The sequence below is a fragment of the Chlorocebus sabaeus genome, chromosome 20, assembly GCF_047675955.1.
Source record: "Chlorocebus sabaeus isolate Y175 chromosome 20, mChlSab1.0.hap1, whole genome shotgun sequence".
Lineage (NCBI taxonomy): Eukaryota > Metazoa > Chordata > Mammalia > Primates > Cercopithecidae > Chlorocebus > Chlorocebus sabaeus.
In genome coordinates, this window is record NC_132923.1 from 1151559 (window position 1) to 1171843 (window position 20285).

At 42.6% G+C, this 20285-nt stretch overlaps 1 protein-coding gene across 3 annotated transcripts in view; it reads right to left on the reverse strand.

Annotated features, from left to right (window-relative positions):
- The window catches only part of LOC103223662 (carboxyl-terminal PDZ ligand of neuronal nitric oxide synthase protein), a 317588-nt gene that overhangs the window by 222502 nt on the left and 74801 nt on the right, over nucleotides 1–20285 (reverse strand). For 2 of the 3 annotated variants that reach the window (XM_007976364.3, XM_007976366.3), the window contains exon 2: nucleotides 13581–13652. The exons of the other annotated variant lie outside the window; for it this stretch is intronic. In XM_007976364.3, the coding sequence (XP_007974555.1) occupies nucleotides 13581–13652 (72 nt within the window). The remainder of the gene's footprint in view (nucleotides 1–13580; nucleotides 13653–20285) is intronic. 3 annotated transcript variants of the gene reach the window in all.

Below are 20285 nucleotides of genomic sequence, written 5' to 3' on the forward strand. Positions count from 1 at the left end.
AGCATGGTTCCCTAAGGGGGACAAATTCTTTGGATGTGCTCCTCATGCCAGGCAGAGCCAACCCAACCCAAAGCTGGCCCGGTTTGGGTATTCAGGCCTGAACCAAGCCAGACTTCAACTCCTCACTACCTCAGTCCCTTCGGCCTCTTATTCAATAAGGAACAGTGACTTACTATACTATCGAAATAACTTCTTGACGCTTGAAGCCTCTCTTCTATGTACCATCTTTACCAGGAATTAGTTTTTCAAAGAAGAAAGAAATGGAGAGAAGGAAAGAGGAAGGGAAGAAGGAACAAAGAAAGAAAGCAAGGGAAGGAGAGGAAGAAAAGGGGAGAAGGGAAGAGAAACACACCCCGCTGGCCACAAGCCTCAGCTCAATGACAGCTTGTGCATCAATTGCACATGGACATCTAGGTCTTTGCCCTTCCAAGTGAGCAGGCAACCTCTGCCAGGGACCCTACTGCCACATTCTCCCTCTGGGCAGCCTGACTCTGTTTATCAACTATTTCCACAGCTGTAGCAGCTGATGTCACAAAGCCTGGCTGAGGACCAAAGAGAAACAGGTTCATTTGGAAGTTCGTATCTGAGCAGACTGGCTCAATCAGAAGTCCAGAAAAGTGTGGATGGGATGGGACCAACTTCAACAGGACAGCACTAACACAGACTACTGCAGTCTCTGCACAGAGGCCTAAAGGAGACGTCACAGCAGTACTCTGCAAGTAACACTCCATGTCCAACGAGCAGAGAATCCCAAAGGAGGTGATTTAGTGATGATCTCCATCAGCCCTAGAGAGGCAGCATCGTGGTCAGAAGACCCAGTTTTGGAGCCCGAATCCTGGCCATTCATTGCCTATGTGACCAGGTTACTGAATCTCCTCTTCATAAAGTAATTATGAGGATTCAGTGAGTTGCTACAGGCAAAACGCTTAGAACAGCGCCTGTTATATAACAACTAACATCAGTGCAGACTTGCTATTTTCACTGTTTTTTTTTTTTTTTTTTTTTTTGACTAGCCACTTAAATTCTGATGTCTCATGTTTGGTTAGTAGTGTCACCTAAAAGAAATAAAACCAGTTCCTCACTGTTTTTTTCCATGAAATGGCTTTCAGATTCATACCTCTGAAAAACTGGGGAGACAGCACGTCAAATTTTAAAATATTAACAAGTAACATACGCCTGGAGCAATTCAAACTGTCTCCCTTCCCAGCCTCTCCTGGGTCAGGATAAACGAAGACCCACTTGGGACCACAAGTCATAAAATGAAGCAGCAGAGGACAGGATGACTGTCAACAGCACGCAATATGACTAAGGACTATGTCTCAGTGGCTCAGGAGAGACCCTTCCTGAGAGACCCCCTCAGATGGCAGGGCTGCCCCAAGGGGGGCCTGAGGATGATGAAGGGAAAGAAAAGGGGCAACTGACCTCCACAGGGAAATGGGCTGCACAGGCACCTCCCTCAGCCCCACAACCACCTTGGAGCCAGGGCCAGGCAATTATGTTGATGAAGTCCTGACCAAGCAAGGAGTCAAACCAGGGACTCCCCGGCCCAGAGCCCAGCTCTCCCCACCGTGGCCTCTAGAGGGGAGGACCCTGCCTTATCCTGGGCTCAAGCAGCTGAGGAGAGAGGCTGAGTAAGAAGGAAAAACTCGTGAATGACTGTTTTCTGTAGGAGAAAGTCTAGATGTACACTCCACCTATTTAATAAGCCTCAGGCGATGAGAGGATTAATAGCTGCAAAGAATGCCAAATCCTCTCAGGATGGTTAGTGGTTAAGGAGACAGGTAAATTGCTAATATCACATGAACAAGGGTGATTCCAACTGGTTAGAAAGCAGGCTGAGTTCGTTGTGAAGAAGCGATTTGTCATTTCCGCCATCAACCTTCGTGCGGTTAAACACCTCTCCAGGGAGGCAGAGACTTAGTGCAGCAGGATGAGAGAGTAAGGAACAGCAGCTGCCCCATTATTTCTTACATTCATTAAATGCAAAAGGGCTGGGTGCTGAACAGAATACCCAGAGGCAGCAGGGCTCTGCTCGGTAGTTTTCAGCCTGGACCTGATGGATTCACCAGATTCAGCCAAAGGGCACCAGCACTACCAGGCGAGGAGCTTCCACCCAGCAAGGGATCCTGACCAAAAGGCTTGAGCTGCCAATTCTCACTGCCTTCCAGGCCCAGCCACCGTGCAACAAGGATGTACAGAGGAGGTACAGGTGTCCACTGGGTATATACTATGGACCAGGCACGGTGCTAAGGACTTGACACCCATTATTGCATTTACTTCTAACAGGGTTGACATTGTCCATTTTACAAAAAAACTGGCAGTTGAGTAATTCACCCCTTTGCTGTCAAGATGAGTGTCAGAGTCCCTGCCCTCAAAAAGACAAATACACTGTGATGAATGCAGAAACAAACGTCTCTCTAGAGTATAATGGTAACACAAAAGAAGAGAAAACTACTCTGCAGGCATCAGGGAAAGCTTCTAGAAGGGAAGAAAGCTCAAATAGGCTCTGGAGGATAAGCAGAAGTTGGGCTGAGGTTTGAAGAGACAGACTTCAGCCACAATGGGAAGCGAGTGCTTCCCAGGCAGAAGGAAGAGTGGGAATAGAAGTGGCCTCAACAGGACATACTCAGGGCACAAGGCACAGCGGACCTATAATATGCTGCTGTGGCCTCAGGTGCCAGGCAGAATACCATGTGCCTTGCTCTGAGTTCAGACTCCAGCCTGGATTCACCACACGGTTTTAAGCAGGACAATGTCTACAGAATCACCCTTACACAGACGAGCCAGGCAGCAGTGTGGAGGATGGTGGGAGGGCACAGCCAAAGGCATGGTGGCAGTCTGGAGGGCACTCCAGCTGTCTATGAAACACAACAGTCTGGGGCTGCACTGGTAGGAAGGAATAGGGAGAGACATGATTGAGAAATATTTAAGAGGCAAATCTGTAAGGGTGACCTAAGCCCGGGGTAGTGACAGAGAAGAAAGGTGACCCTGAGATTTCCAGCTTACATTCTTGAGTGCTCAAGATGTCTTTCCAAGAGATAAGGAAATATGAAAAACAAGTGTATGTTCTTTTTCAGGGCAAAGAGGAGAGACTGCAAAATGATAACTTCAGTTTTTTGACATATTGAATTTAAGGTGCCTTTGGGATATCCAAATGGGAGTGTCACACAGAATATACAAGTCTCAATCTCCAAAAAGAGTTTCATAAAATCAAATAATGACCTTATTTACATCTAGTGACATGCACTGCTTGGCAATGTTCCCAGACTGGAGAAAGGCACAATCAGGGACACAGACAATGCTGCCTGGACTGACATTTGCTTAAGCAGGGACAGTCAGCATGTAGGATCTCTGAGTCAGATGTAAGCAGACTGGAGTCTTGTCTTGGTTCCATACCACAACCATACCATGTTCAAGCTTAGAAGTGAATCCTAGATTCCCCACTTACCACCTCTGTGAGCTATGGCAAGTTATTTAACCTCGTGGTACCTCAGTTTCCTCATCTGGACAATGGGATGACGATTACACCAACACCACATGGAGTTGTTATAAGGATCAAGTAACAAATCTTGTTAAGTGCTTTGCACAGAGCCCGACACAGTAACAGCACATAGTGCAGTCTGTACTGAATTCTGGTTAATGTTGATAAGGACAACAATGTAATTAGTGTGAAGAAGTCTTTTTTTTTTTTTTTTTAGATGGAGTTTCGCTCTTGCTACCCAGGCTGGAGTGCAATGGCGCAATCTTGGCTCACTGTAACCCCTGCCTCCTGGGTTCAAGCAATTCTCCTGCCTCAGCCTCCTGAGTAGCTGGGATTATAGGCATGTGGCACCATGCCCAGCTAATTTTGTATTTTTAGCAGAGACGGGGTTTCTCCATGTTGGTCAAGCTGGTCTTGAACTCCCAACCTCAGGTGATCTGCTCACCTCGGCCTCCCAAAGTGCTGGGATTACAGGTATGAGCCACCACACCAGGCAAGGGAGTCATTTTCTTCATGTGACCCTTATCTGTAAAATAAGGATAATGCCTGCTTTTCATGGGATTATTGAAGACTAACATGAGATGACAATGGATAGGAAAATTCACTTAAACAACTAGAAAGTGTTTTATAAGTGAGAAATCAGGGCCTTTCAGAGGGATCAAAGAGGTTTGCCCTCCCAGCAGCTCAGGTCTTCAGTGTGTGCTGCCATGGCTCTCCGTCCTTGTCCCATAATATGCTGCTTTTGGCTCCAAGAGGAAACGTGCCACACATCAGACCCTGTGTAATGTGCTGAGTACAAAAAGTCACAGAAGGGAATACTATTCGGCCATAAAAAGTAATAAACTTTTGATACATGCCACAGCATGGATGTACCTTAAAAATATTATGCTTAGTGAAATAAGCCAGACACACAAGGACAAATATGAGAGATTTCACTTATATGAGGTTTCTAGGCTAGGCAAATTCATAGAGATGGAAGATGGAACAGAGGTTACCAAGGGCTAGGGGAAAACAGAGCTATTGTTTAATGGGCACAGAGTTCATCTTAGGAAGGATGAAAAACATTGGGGTATAGATAGTGGTGATGGATACAAAGTATTGTGAATATATTTAATGCCACTGAGTTGTACACTTACAAGTGATTAAAATGATATTATGTGTGTGCATATACATATATGCGCCATAGAAGTCATCAAAACAAAGAGTAGATGCTCAATGTAACCTGTTGCCTACACCAAGAATATGAATCAAAGGGTCCCTAAAGGGTGGTTAGTGTAGCAGCAAGGAACTGACATTGTGCATATCATCCTATTACAATGGATAAACACTGTTGGCTTCAGAGGACTCCCAAACATGAGGTGTGTCAGTGCAAGAAACTGTGGACTGAGCTGGGCAATATCAAATCCTCCCATGGAAACTCAATAACGTCATCTCTTACTCTTGAGCATAAATGACCGTAATAAAGCAAGGCACCTTATTTAAAAGGTAGCATGTGTTTTGCTTTGACAACAACTCCTGGCTCTTACTAACTCTTCTTTGTTGACAGATAATGCATTCAGCAGTTCTAGCCCCAGTTTAAAAATCATTCCCAAATCACTTCACCTCAAGAGCAGAACCAAACTCCTCCTACTGAGTGACTTTTCCGTCTGCTGCAGATTCAGGAAAAGATAAATGTATTTTCCATTATGTATTCAGTAGGTACTTAGCAAACCAGATTCTCCTGAGGTGTGAGTCCTGGGAATAAAATCCTAGAAATAATCTATCACTCCCTCAAGCTCCCAAGTTTCCATTCACAATAGCCTTCTTGCTATTTCGTGAACCTGCAAAGCCCATTCCTGCCCCCAGGGCATTGGCACTTGCTGACCTCTGTCTGGAACACTTCCTCCAGATACCCACATGGCTCACTCCCTCTTTCCATTCACATCTCTAGAGACTCAAGTGTCATCAGAACCCAGAAGCCTTCCGCAACAGTCTGTGTAAAAGAGCACCCACCCCTATAAACTCCATGCAGACAGGGACTTCGTTTTGTAGACTGCTGTATCCCCAGAGCCTAAAAAAGTATTGGCTCAAAAGGGGAAGTCAATTTATTTTTTCAAATGAATGGGAAAAAATTAGGTCCTGCTGTCCGGGCACTGCTCTTTATATTGATGAGAATACCTTGCCCCCTAAGAAAGCACTGATTTGTTTCCTTTGGCTGAGAAGAAGACAGTTCTAACCATTCCATCACACACTGCTCAATCCCTATCAAGTGTTTTCTAAAATTTAATGAAGTCTGGGCCCCTTTTAAAGAAAAAAAAAAAAATTGGCAAACACCCAGTGTTTAAATGAATAAATAATATGTGGTGTAGCCATGCTATGGAATGTTACTCAGTAATAAAAAGAAATGAAGTACTGATACATGCCCCAATATGAAAGAACCTTGAAAACACTACGCTAAAAGAAAGAAGCCAAATACCTAAGGCCGCATATTGTATGACGCCATCTAAAATGTCCAAAATAGGCAAATCCATAGAGACAGAATATAGATTAGTAGTTGCCTGGGGCTAGGGGTATTGGGGAGTCGGGGAAGATGGATTAGAGGTACAGAGTTTCTTTTTGGGGTGTGAAAATGTTTTAAAATTGATTGTGGTAATGGTTATACAACATTAGGAATATACTAAAACTCACTGAATTGTATATTTAAATGGGTGAATTATATGGTATGCGAATTAGACCTCAAAAAGCTGTTACCCAAAGAAGCATTGCAAATGATGTTTGTTACATCATTTAAATATGTAAAGCATAAAACTAGATATAAATCACTTACAGGGTTTACACAGATTTATAAATTAAACACAAATTACGTAACCAAAACAAATTAAGAATGCTAAAGTCAGAGAATACTTTGTCCTTGTAACTGAAATGATATCACTGCTCACAACAGGAATATACAGTGACTACCTGCCCCAAGTTCTCTTGGGTTTGGCAGAGGAATACACAGGGTGATACTCGGAAATTCAACAGCCAGGATGGTACAGTCCCAACAAATGAGAAAAGACACTGAAAGTTATCAGGACAAACACTAGCCATCAGCAACTCCAGAGGCTGCCTCAAGAACTATGGCTACATATCAGCCCTGCCTTCTGTACCGTGCACCATGCACTTAACTCCATTTTTCTGCTACTTTTCTCTCTCTATTCCAATTACCACAAAAATCTTGGTTTATAACTCATGACTGTGCAAAGTACAGTCATGTGTCCTTCACCTTATTAGAATTCATTTTATATATATATATATATATACATATTAAAATTTTCTGTTCTTTTTCTTCAGGGCATAACCCTTACAGAAGAACTATTTGATGGCAACACATGTAGAAACAAGTAGACAAACACAGCTGTGAATGATAAATTCAAATGACAGTGCTCGGGCAGACAATGGCCCTTCCAACAGTGCAGAACAGGCTTATTTTATCTTGTTGTCATCAGGATCAAATGAAAAACAAAACTTTAAAATTCTTATGGAGAACTCTCAGACACTTGAACATACATTACTAAATTCCAAAAGAGCCACAGAACCCTTTCTAGGAAACACTGATGTGCTGACTGGTTAAAAATAATGATTGCCCTAAAAGCAATTGAATTCATGTCTTTAATAATGATAACCAACATTTAGCAGGTGCTTATGCGTGCTTGGCAGCCAATATGTATGGTTTTCTGACCCCAGTGCCCTGCTCCAATGCACAGTAATTAAAAAGGAATAACCAGCCTGGGCAACATAGGGAGACCCCATCCCTACAAATAATTTTAAAAATTAGCCAGGTGTGGTGGCACATGCCTGTAGTCCCAGCTACTAGGGAGGTTGAGGCAGGAGGGTCACCTGAGCCTGGGAGGTTGAGGCTGTACTGATCCATGATCATGCCACCACACTCCAACATGGGTGACAAAGCAAGAGCCTGTCTTGGGAAAAAAAAGAAAGGAGGCAAAGAACTATTATTTATGGTTCACAATCCACATGCTAGGCACTTCACTCAGTATTCTGCATGCATTCATGTATAACTGTAAAATACATGTGCCAAAAGGATATTATCCCAATTTTCCTGATGATTAAAGAACAACTGATAGATTAAGAAATGTGTTCAGTCATTTAGCTAGTAAACAGAAGAAACAGAATTTGAATTTAGTTCTTCCTGATCCCAATACTAGAGTATACCTCAGTAGGGGGTGGAATCGCTCCAATCCCTGCTATGAGCCTAACACTCTAATCCCATTATAGTAGACAGACTCAAAGCCCCCCAAAGAGGTCCATGACCTAATCCTCAAAACCTATGAATGTGTTACCTTACATGACAAAGGGCACTTTGCAGGTGTGACCAAATTAAGGACCTTGAGAAGGGGACATTTTCCTGGATTACTGGGGAAGGAAGAATGAGGAGGGCCCAATCTAATAACAAGGGACCTTATAACCAAAGGCGATGGAGATGCAGGAGAGTCAAAGTTAGAGAAAGAGATGTGAAGACAGAAAGCAGGGGCCATAAATCAGGGACATAATTGCCAGCACTAAGGATGGAAAGGGGCCATGAGCCAAGGAATCCAGGGAGCCTCTGGAAACTGGAAAAGCCAAGGAACAGATTCTTCTCTAGAGCCTCCAAAAGGAACACAGCCCTGACAACTTGATTTTAGCCTCATTTTGGACTCTGACCTTGAGAACTATAAGTTTGTGTTAAGCCACTAAGTTTGTAGTATTAAATAATTTGTTACAGCAGCATAGGAAATTAATAGGGCCATGCTAACACAGTGAAAGAGAGGTTTGTGTTACAACTTCAGCTGTTCTGAGGCAGGCTTGCCAACTCTGAACTTGGGATGAAAAGGAGAACAATGACAAAGGAGTAAATGGTGCTGAGGGGGTCTACTTAGGGAGAAAGTTATAAAAAGGGATAAAGTGACTCCTGGACAAAGCCTCCCAGAGGAGGTAAAATATGGATTTCAGGGCTGAATGTATGAGACCACATGCAGAGGCATACTGCTGGTGGGTAAGGAAACACAAGTGCAGATAGGTGGCACTCACAACTCCAGTCGCTGCCTCCATAAAGCCGCCCGTCCACCAGTCCCTGGATGTTCTCCTAAGAGCATTTCAGTTACGTTCTCCCAAGAGAGCGTCTAAGGTCACTTTATATTCTTCTGTTTTTGTTTTTGTTTTTCTTGAGAGAATTTCTGGAAGAGTTGGCAATTCTGGAAGAGGGCTGCAGGGAGAGGAGGGCTTGACCATTTTCTGGTCACCGGTGCATTCTGTTCAAGGCCAAGACCAACACCACTCCAGAGTGTCACACTTGAGAAACCAAGTCACTGTTAAATAGGAAACTCTGACTCCACACTGGACCATTTGGAAGACCATTTGCAGTGGGGCCAAGTTTTTGCCCAGCCTACAGCCAGAGGAGCCACCACAGGAAACCAGACGTCCCTGAGTGTCATCTAGATGCAGTGCACATCCCTCCTAGGTTTGGTCTGTACGGGCCTCCAGAGGCTGCACCACATTTTGACTGCAGGGATCTATCCCCTGGTTTAAGAGCCAGAAATTGGATCTCCAGCCACAAGGACAGCACCGAAAGCCTCCAGTTCCCACAGCAACAGTGGGTTCCAAAGGTGAAGGGGTCAGGAGTCACCCAGTAACACGCTGGAGCCGGGCGCTGCAGCCCAGCTCTCTCCACACCAGCATCCTTGGCAAAGCTATAGAACCCGTCAAGTCTGACTTCAGTGCAGCCGTCTTCCTTCCCCAGAACTGCCTCAGTGGAGCCTCCCCAGATTGCATGGGTTTATGCTCAGGTGGTTATTAAGTAAGATTAATTTTCTCAGTCACTCAACAAATGTTTACTGAGCACAGATGGGCACCATGCCAAACGTTGGGAATACAGTTGCTCTGAGTGCTACAAAAGAGAGGGGTGTGGTGCCACAGAACATGAGAGGACAAGATGACCTAGGTAGCAAAGGCCTCCCCAAGGAAGGGATGTTTGCACTAAAACCTGAAAAAAAGATGCTAGCTATTAAAAGGGGCTAGATGAGGCAGCTCAATATCTCTCAGGGTATTTATCTGCATTTATGAAATGCTTTGAAACCCAAAGGAAGGTATAAAAATGATACCAATGAATATAAATAGCACTTTATGGTTTATAAAACATTTTGCCATGCTTCATCCCAGATTCAACAATAGCACTAGAGAGACAGAACAAGAAATGTCATGCTCTGCCTTTTATAAATGAGGAAACAGATTAACAGCAGTTACATGCCTCACCAAGGTTATATATTAAGTCAAGGAGAAGACTCAAGTCCAGCTCTCATTATTCCTCATTGAGAGCTCTTTCCACTACATAGTGCTGCCTTCCCAGGAAAGCTAAAAAGTTAAATGACAGATTGGTGTTCATATTTACTAATGCAAATCATACCAAACATCTGGCTAGTTCTGGGGAGTGTCCTTTAAGCTTCCTTCTTGTCTGGGTCATTGTAGAGATCAGAGAGTAACATATGGATAGACCCAATACCAAGGAGTTGGCATGGAGCAGGGGAAGTACCAGATCTGGAATCAAATGCCTGCAGTTTGGTCTTGGTTCTAACACTGAGCTTCTACTCTCTGGTAAATAATAAACAAGGAAGTTGTGATGGTAATGCAAAATGATCGTCATTATGGAAAATAGTATAGAGGTTCTTCAAAAAATTAAAAACAGGACTACCATATCCAGCGATCACATTTCTGGGTATATATCCCCAAAATTTCTAAGTAAGTTCTCAAAAAGATATTTACATACCTATGTTCATTGCAGCAGTATTCACTAAAATGTTCATAGTTAAATGAATGGATTTTTTTAATGTGGTATACACACATTATGGAATATTACACAGCCTTAAGAAGGAAGGAAATCCTGTCACATACCACAACATGGATGAACCTTGATGATATCATGCTAAATGAAATAAGCCAGTCAAAAAAGGACAAATACTATATGATTTCATTCATATGAAGTAGTTAAAATCACAGAAACAGAGAGTAGAAAGGTAGTTCCCAAGGGCTGGCAAGAGGGGGAAGGGGGATTGTGTTTAATGGGTATAGAGTGCCCATTTTGCAAGATGAAAAAGTTCTAGAGATCTGTGACACAACAGTGTGAATATACCTAACACTACTGAACTTCACACTTAAAAATAAATTTAGTGTTACACATTTGCCACCATAATTAATACTGAAAGCACATTAAAAAGGAAAAAAAGCAAAACACGCTCAAGACAGATAACATAAATTCAGAAAGAACATCAAGAGGGATCAAACGAGAAATGGAGAGAGGGAAGAGGAAAGCACCAGTGAAAAACAAAGGCCAGATATTTAGCTCAGAGTCCACTCTGGGGTAAGGAATAGGAGCCCCAGCTCAAAGAATGAATGGGGACACCTCACACAGATCCCTTCACTCTGAATGCTTCTCTCTCTGGGAAACAGATGATCTTCACTGACCATCAACTGTCCCTTTAGCACTCTAGACAGGTTCAGGGAGGTTAACATCTCACACATGTGAGGCCCTGTGATCCTTATCATAATTGCTGTTTTCTAAGGTCTACCCACTGCTCCAGCCAAGCTGTGAGGCCTGTGTCTTCTGAACCCATCAGAACACCCAGCAACCAAAAGCCTGCCCAATGTTAGCCTGGCACCATTCTACATAAAAGGACAAAGTCAAGAATAGTCCTTTACACAGAAATCCCATGCCCTAGTTCTTGAAAGCTGTAATTACAGCTAACACAGCTTTTAAAAGGAAAAGAAGAAAAGAAAATAGCAGCCTGGACCTAGCAGTGAATTGAGGGGTTTAGGGTAAAACACATACCACAGCACTTGCTATTAATGGTGGCCAGTCTAAACAAGAGACTGGCCAGCCAGACCAAACAGCTTTCTGGCCAATTAATTGCTCCCTCTAATTTAATGAGCTGCTCATTAAGCACTGGAAGCAGCCCATAGGAAGGGAGCTACAGGAAGAGGGACATGGGCCATAAGGGCTGGCAGATGATGAGGGAAAAGGAGACTGGGGTCACATTCTAACCCCAGACGCCTCCAGATCCCACGACCGGCCAGCCCCATCCCATGCCTCGGCCTTCCCTTGCTTCCAGGTGATGTTTACCTGTACCTCTGTTTATTCCACAAAGTTCTATCTCTGCCACTGGCTCTCTTACTGGGGAGGTTCCATGTACCAGTTCTTTGGTTCCTCAGCAGGGGTAATGACTCATATTAGGGTCACAAAGAGCCTTCAGCAGGGTTACAAATGGGCCAGCACAGTCCTGAATATGAATCCCGACTCTTCCTACTCACAGCAACTTGACCTAGAATTATTTAATCTGCCCAAGGTTCTATTTCCTCATCTATAAAATGTAATAATAACATCCTCATCTGGAGTAGCTGTAAATAGTAAATAAAATAATAAAATATTATTTCAATATTAAAAAGCCTAACAAAGCACCTGGCACATAAGTAGCTATTCCTAATAGTGACTACTATTAACAGAGATATCACTTTCATAATGATAGTGATACTACTGACAACATATTCTCTGTCTCTTAGTCAAAAGTGAATTAAAAAGGCACTATTTTTGGTTGAAACCCTAAGGACAGGCCAGCTGCAGGTCCAGTCCTTCTTATCACAGCAGCAACCACAACTGTGGTGAAAGTAGCAGCCCTTCCTAACAACTGTAACACCTCCAGATGTTCCCCAGCCGAGGCCTCTGTGCTTTCTATCTGAGCTAGAGGGTGAAGGAAAAGAGGAGGCCTGGAAACACTCAAAAGTTGCCTGTTCTCATGAGACTGAGTGAAGAAATACATTCAGGCCACATGTCTGCCCCTTCCTAGACCTATGGGACTCCTCGTTATACCCCTCTGAGCTTCAGTTTAGAAAATGAGGGTGACTGGTACCCCACTTCACAGCCTGCTGTGAACACTGAATGAAACAACTCAAGTAAAAGTGCTTTGAAGCTACTTCTTACGGTGTCCATGAAAATAGTACTGTTGTATTTAATGGCAGTCTCAATAAATTTAATTTAACAATAAAAAAAATGCTGAAATACTGGGAAGATCAAGGCAATGAAAGGATTTTATTAGGCTGATGAACTGTGCAGAGAAAGAGCCCCAATCATGCAAATTTTCTTCCCAACGTTGCTGTCATTGAGTTGAAGTTTCTGTTGACCAGATGAAGGATTGACTGAAAGTAAAACTAAGAAGGAAAAATGAAGCTACAGCATCACTTACATGTTTTCCATTTAGGTGAGTAGATTATTCTACAGAACAATGATTCTAAAGAACAAACCAGGCTGCATCCAGGGATGACCAATCGTGCCATCTCTAATGCCAATTTTCTCTTACAATAAACAATTAAAATCCATTTCACCAATCCTGAACCTACCTTTGAAATGCACAAGTACAAAGTAATTTATTCTGTTCCAGTGCAGAGAACATGGACAAATTCCTTTGCAGGTATCAGAAGAGAATTTAATTCTTGTTCAGTCTCAGCTCCATGTACCACAGAGGCAGAAAGCAACAAGTTCATAGACCGAACCACATATATCAACGAGAAGGTATACTGAACTTTCCGAAAGTAGACAAAATGGCAGAAGAAAATGCACTGACACTCCCGGAGCCTAAAGCATCCAACCAATAAAATTTTGTTAAAATCTCATATTTACTCTTAAAAATCCAAGTAAATCTTATATTCTATACCACAATAAATTACCTTTTTAAAGAATGTTTTGAGTCAATTACCAGCTAACTACTAAACCTTTTCCCTAAAATCTTTGAATAAAAAAGAGACATCAGTCCCTGGCCAGTCACTACACACCATCAAGGTAACATGCATCTCAGTTGGAGGAGCTACAGGTCACGAGAGAGAAGATGGTACCACTCCAGCCATCACATCCATTTTAACATTGGCCTTTCATCAAGATCAAACATTCAATTCAGAACAGCCTCCCGGAGGGTACAGAGAGAGGAGTTTGGGTTTGCAAGGGGTGCAGCCATCCATTTTGGCCCCTCCAGCCCTACCTAGAAGGGCCAGCAGCTAAGATACTTGACTCCCCGCTCCACACAGCCCGCCTCTGGCCACTCACCCGGATCCGGCGCATGGCAGCCACGATCTCCACCCTGCTGTTGGGCCTTGGCACGTCCAGGCTTCCTACGTACTGTGGGGGAGAAGCAAACACTCATTGAGAGGAGGGGTAGCAAGTGTCCCTAATCCCAGAAAGTTCCAAAGGGTGAAGGGCCAGCTCATCTGCCCATTTGACAGATGAAGAAATTAAGAGCCAGAAGGGTGTTTTGTTCTGAGTCTGTTTCTAACTTTATAAAGAGCAAGTTAACCAGAAATTACTGCTTCCTTTATCTTGCTCTTAACCAGAGATCCAGTAGAGCACTGTGTCTAACCAAGCAGCCTTTCAAGCCAGAAAGTCTTGGGTATGAAGACTCTTCCACCACTAATTTTACGGCAAGGCAATTCACTTTTTTTGTCTCAATGTTCTCAACGGTAACATTGGCTCTTAGTAAAGATCAAACAGAATAAAATGTCCTACACAAAAGTGATTGGCAAATATTAGTGCTCTCAAAAAAAAAAAAGAATATATACCTTTTTTAACTATGGAACTTTACTGATTTAGGCCTAGATGTTTTAGATACCTGACACATTTGATTAAGTTCCTGTTTGGAAGAAAGAAATGAACTAATTTATTTAAAATTTTTTATTATACTTAGAAGTTATTTTAAAACCAATTTGAATGTGAAGATGAATGCTTAATATGAGTATTTTCTTATTGTAAGCTATTCAAATAATACAGAAATATGCAGCGCAGAAGAATAAAGTCCCCTCTGTAACAGCTGATGTACATCTCTCTTTGTGTACTGATGGGTATATATTCACAGACGGGGGGAGTTTGTTTTATATAAAGGTTCATATTACTCACATTGTCCTGCAACTTGGTTTTTTGACTTTAAATACAACTAGGGCATCTCTCTATGCCAATGAATACAAGACTATTACATTACACATAATGGCTCCCCTACTGATGGACATGCCATGTCACTATTACAAATTATACTTTTCATCTATACAAGTTTGAGCCCATCCAAGTAGCTCTGGAAGTAAGATTGCCAGATTCCTAGAAGTAAGATTGCTGGATCAAAAGTATAATCTTGCCTGGGCACTGTAGCTCATGCCTGTAATTCTGTTCTTTGGAAGGCTGAGGCAAGGAGATCACTTGAGGTCAGGAGTTCGAGACCAGCCTGGCCAACATGATGAAACCCCGTCTCTATTAAAAATACAAAAATTAGCTGGGCGTGGTGGCATATGCCTGTAATTCCAGCTACTCGGGAGGCTGAGGCACGAGAATTGCTTGAACCCAGGAGGCAGAGGTTGCACTGAGCTGAGATCATGCCATGTCACTCTAGCCCAGATGATGGAGTGAGGTTCTATGTCAAAAAGTAAAAATTAAAAAAGGTATAATCTCTAGATATCATTCCTTATAAGAATGAAACAAGAAAATAGGACAACCCAACATTGATTCATTGATTAAGCATCTATGACATGAGTTCCTTCAATACACCATCTCATTAGACACTGACCCACTGGGACTTGCCTTTCCTTATTATACATAAATTACATAAAACAGCCCAAGGGATATACCAGAAATTAAGAGCCCAGAATAACTTAAATGTCTACCCAAGCAAAGATTCCATTAAGAGTGAAGATAAGACTACGACAGTCATCTGTGCGGGAAAGGAATGTTCTGTGGTTACGGGAAAAGCAAGTTTTTCCCGAAATCTGGAGCTGAAGTCTGACCCCAGTGAAGAGGGTTTCAAAAACTAATTATCACAAAGGGATTTCCCCTAGTATTGATCAACAGTTTGTGCTAATACACTGAAGAACACAACTGGCAAGCAGTGAGCACATTGCAGTTTGGCCCCAAGAGGACAGCCCCACCACGGCCCTTGGGGAGCAACACAGCTATTGAAGAACCTTGCAACTCACTGAGGTAAACAAAATCACTTAGATCTAATAGTGTGGCCAGATTTAATGGTGATTACATTTTTCCTTCTGAGCTCTGCTGAGGCGGTGCAGTCTGTCAACAAGACAGTGACCCAGAGCTAGGGATGACGTGAGGCCCAGATTCGTGATTGCCCAACTTCATAGGCCCTCCAGCCGGGGACAGTTTCCATGCCCCCCTCCTTGACACTGCACAGCTGATGGCTCCTGCCCTGAATGCCCTGTAGTCAGGAACACACAGGCCTTGACATGACTTGCCATCACATGAGAGCTGGGGCCACAGGACCGAGCAAGGTCACCCATCACAGGGAGCCTGGGGGACTGTACGGTCCTCTCACTGGATCCCTGCAGACCAGGAAAGGGGCTGCTGCCCACTGAGACCCACCACTGGGCCTGAACACAAATACCCAGATGGGACCCATCTCTACCCTACCACACACTTGCCTCACCCCACACCCCTACTAACACATCACACACACCACACACTCACTCGCTCTTCTTCCTTCCTTCCTTCTCATTCATGCAAAGAAAATCACTAATCTAAATACCTAGAAATTATCTTAACCAAAGAAGTGAAAGATCGCTACAATAAAAACTATAAAACATTAATGAAAGAAATTGCAGAGGACACAAAATAATGGAAAGATAACCCATGTTCATGAATTAGAAGAATCACTATTGTTAAAATGTCTATACTACCCAAAGCAATCTACAGATTCAATACAATCCCTATCAAAATACCAATGATATCCTTCACAAAAATAGAAAAAACAATCCTAAAATTTATACAGAGCCATAAAAGACCCAGAAAGAGCTAAAGTTATCCTGAGCAAAAAGAACACAGCTGAAGGAATCACATTACCTGACTTCAAATTATGCTACAGAACTATAGCAACCAAAACAGCATGGTACTGGCATAAAAACAGACACACAGACCAAAGGAACAGAATGGGGAATCCAGAAACAAATCTATACATCTACTGTGAACTCATTTTTAACAAAGATCCCAAGAACATACATTAGGGAAAGAATAGTCTCTTCAATAAATGGTGCTGGGAAAACTGGATATCCATATGTAGAAGAATAAAACTGGACTCCTATCTCTCACCATATACAAAAATCAAATCAAAATGAACTAAAGACTTAAAACTAAGACCTCACACTATGAAACTGTTAAAAGAAAACATTGGGGAAACTCTCCAGGACATTGGACTGGGCAAAGATTTCTTGAGTAAAGTCCCATGAGCATAGGCAACCAAAGCAAAAATGGACAAATGGGATCACATCAAGTTGAAAAAGTTTCTGCACAGCAAAGGAAACAATCAACAAAGTGAAGAGACAATCCACAGGATGAGAGAAAAAAATTGCAAACTTCCCATCTGACAAGGGATTAATAACCAGAATATATAAGAAGTCCAAACAACTCTGTAGGAAAAAAATCTAATAATCTGATTTAAATATGGGTGAAAGATCTGACTGGACATTTCTCAAAAGAAAACACAAAAATGGGAAACAGGTACATGAAAAGGTGCTCAACACCATTATCAGAGAAATGCAAATCAAAACTACAATGAAGTATCTTTCACCCCAGTTAAAATGACTTTCATCCAAAAGACAGGCAATAACAAATGCTGGCAAGGATGTGGAGAAAAGAGAACCCTCGTATACTATCAATGGGAATGTAAATTAGTACAACCACGATGGAGAACAATTTGGAGGTTCCTCAAAAAACTAAAACTAGAACTACAACATGATCCAACAATCCCACTGCTAGGATACCCAAAAGAAAGGAAATCAGTATATTGGTGAGATATCTGCACTTCCAGATTATTGCAGCACTATTCACAATAGCCAAGATTTAGAAGCAGCCTAAGTGTCCCTCACTAGACAAACGGATAAAGAAAATATAGTACAATGGAGTACTATTCAGCCATGAAAAAGAATGAGATCCTGTCATTTGCAATAACACAGATAAAAATGGAGGTAAGTGAAATAAGCCAGGCACAGAAAGACAAAAACTTCACATGTTCTCATGTATTTGTAGGAGCTAAAAATTAAAACAATTCAGCTCATGGAAATCGAGAGTAGAATGATGGTTACCAGTAGGTGGGAAGGGTAGCTGTAGGGGGAAGGAAGGATGGTTAATGAGTACAAAAACATAATTAGGTAAGATGAATAAGATCTAGTATTTGAAAGCACAATAGGATGACTACAGTCAACAATAACTTATTGTACATCTAAAAATAACTGGGAGTGTAATTGGATTATCTGTAACACCAAGAAAGGATATATACTTAAGGTGATGGATACCCCATTTACCCTGATGTGATTATTATGCACTGCATGCCTGTATCAGAATATCTCATGTGCCCCCATAAACCTATACACCTATTATGTACCCACAAAAATTGAAAATAAAGTTTTAAAAATAAAAAAATTACAAAAAAGAATCACTAATTTGCCTTTCTGAGAATGTGTCTGGAATAAATAACCTGTTTTCGCTATAGCTGCACCTTAGAGTCATCCAGAGAGATTAACACGATATACAAAGTAGGATTCAGGTCCGCATCTCCTAGACAAAAGCTAAACATCCACACCAATAACATGAATCAACAGCAGAACTACAATGCCAGGGAAGCAGAGGAAGGGTCAGAAAGTCTACTGCACAGGGCAAAACCAGAGGGTGTGACATGTGAATACTTTCTTTACACATATGACACCACAACGAAGAGTGCCTTGATAACTAATCATTACCACCTTCACAACTAACTTCTGTCTGTCCCTGAGTCTTCATCTTGGCCAAAGTGTAAGACACCACCTAAGACCAGACGCACTTGCTGGAGGGTGGCCCTTCTAACTGCTCAACTTCAAGCAATTCTGCAGTAAACTGAACTCAGGCAGCACCCTCCCACTCTTGACTGGAAGGTGAGCTCAGCAGGTAGATGAGGTTCAGGCCTAGGAGCCAACAACCTTCAGAGATCCGGGCTCTGTCAATTCCTACAGAGGTCAGGCAAAACCAATTCCCTGCCTTCAGTCAAAGACTGATACACTGGTGGCAGGTGATCACTCTGAAACAGTACTCCTTTTATCTGCCTCTCCTGCAGGATGCAGGCTCTCACAGGTTCCTAGGACAATGGAGCTAGGTTGGCCTGATGCCTGGGAATTGGAGGAATATATTTCAAAATGGAAATGCATACTTTCTTCCCCTCCTTCTCCCATGTCATGTTCCTCCTCTAGCCTTCCTCATCGTGATTAGTAGCCCCCAGGAAATCCACCAGTTTTTCAAGCATGAAACTTGAGTCATCCCTGAACGGGCTTCTCCCTTATCCATCACAGCTAATCAGTGACCAGGACCTCCTAATTCTCTCCCCTCCACCTCTCTGTCTACACTGCCATTACCTGATCCCAGAAAATCTTCCTCTCTCACTTTGTCTATACAATGGCCTCCTTACTGGTTTCTCCACTACCCACATGGCCCTCTCCAAACCATTCTCCATGAGGCTGTCAGAGTGATCTCTTTATAAAGCAAATTGGGTCATCTTATTCCCTTCTTTTAAGAACCTCCCACACTTGCTTCCATTTGCTCAAAGATGGCAATCAAAATCCTCAGCATGGCCTACATAGCCACATGGTCCAGCTTCATCTCACACCACACCAGTGGCCTTGCCAATTATTCAGAAGTTCCTCAATCACACCATATCTTCTCACATTCAAGGGCATCTACACATGCTCCTCCCTGTACACAGAACACTCTTCTTCTACCCACTCGTCCCCTAATCTTCCAACATTCCTGTAGATTTCTGCTTAATCTCTACTTCCCCTTTCTTGACCCCCAGGGTAGGTGAGATGCCCTTATGGAGGACTCCTATACCTCCCTGCAATTCTCCTGTCTAGAACACACAGCTAAAACATGCTTTAGTCATCACTAACTGACCATGCCTCCCACAGGTCCAGGCACACAGGAGATGCTCAAAATACATTTGACTGAGTAGAATCTTCCAAAAATGAACACAGATTCACCCCAAGTGCCCATAGGAGAATCTCCCTTCTGTGGAGCATCCTGAGTCCTAGGTTCTGCCTGGTGTTCCGGCATCTGAGGCATCAGCCTGCTCCTTCCAGCCCTCCATTACACCCTGTATAGTCCCACAGTAAAACTTACTTGCCTTTTATCCAGGTACTTCAATTGGACCTAAGCCAGATGCTCTTATAGTAGCATATGCAATTCGTGGGTTTACCGAGAGGGGTGGTATGTTAAACCTTCCTGCTGGTGGATTTTTAATCACCTGGCCTTCTGTAAGATTTCTGTAGCATTCCTGTAGCCCCTGCTTCCAGGAATCCCTGCTGTGAGACATCAGACAGGGCCTCTATTCAGAACATTGACCACTGAACTTAAGGGGAAATAAGGTAAAGGAGTTTAAAAATATCAGGGCCTACTTCTTTTTCATTAACATCTAGAAAGAAAAAAAACTATACAGAAGATGCAAACTGTATAGGTAATCAACATAAGGGATTATCTGTATCCGTTCTATCTGTGGCTTCATCTTCCAGATAAGCAGGAGCTAACTGCAAATAAAGTTAACTGAAGGACTTCAAATTTTTTTAGTAAGTTTCTGGACAACCTCAGCCTCAGTACTAAGTTAATATTTCATAAAGTGCTTTCATTTTCTGGCTTCCACCCTGTTTTCTGGAGATTAACTTCTGAAGACACCAATCAATTCTACCATTGTGACCCCTGGTACATGAATCATAATGTGAAAAGCAGCAAGACAGAAAGCCTGAAACA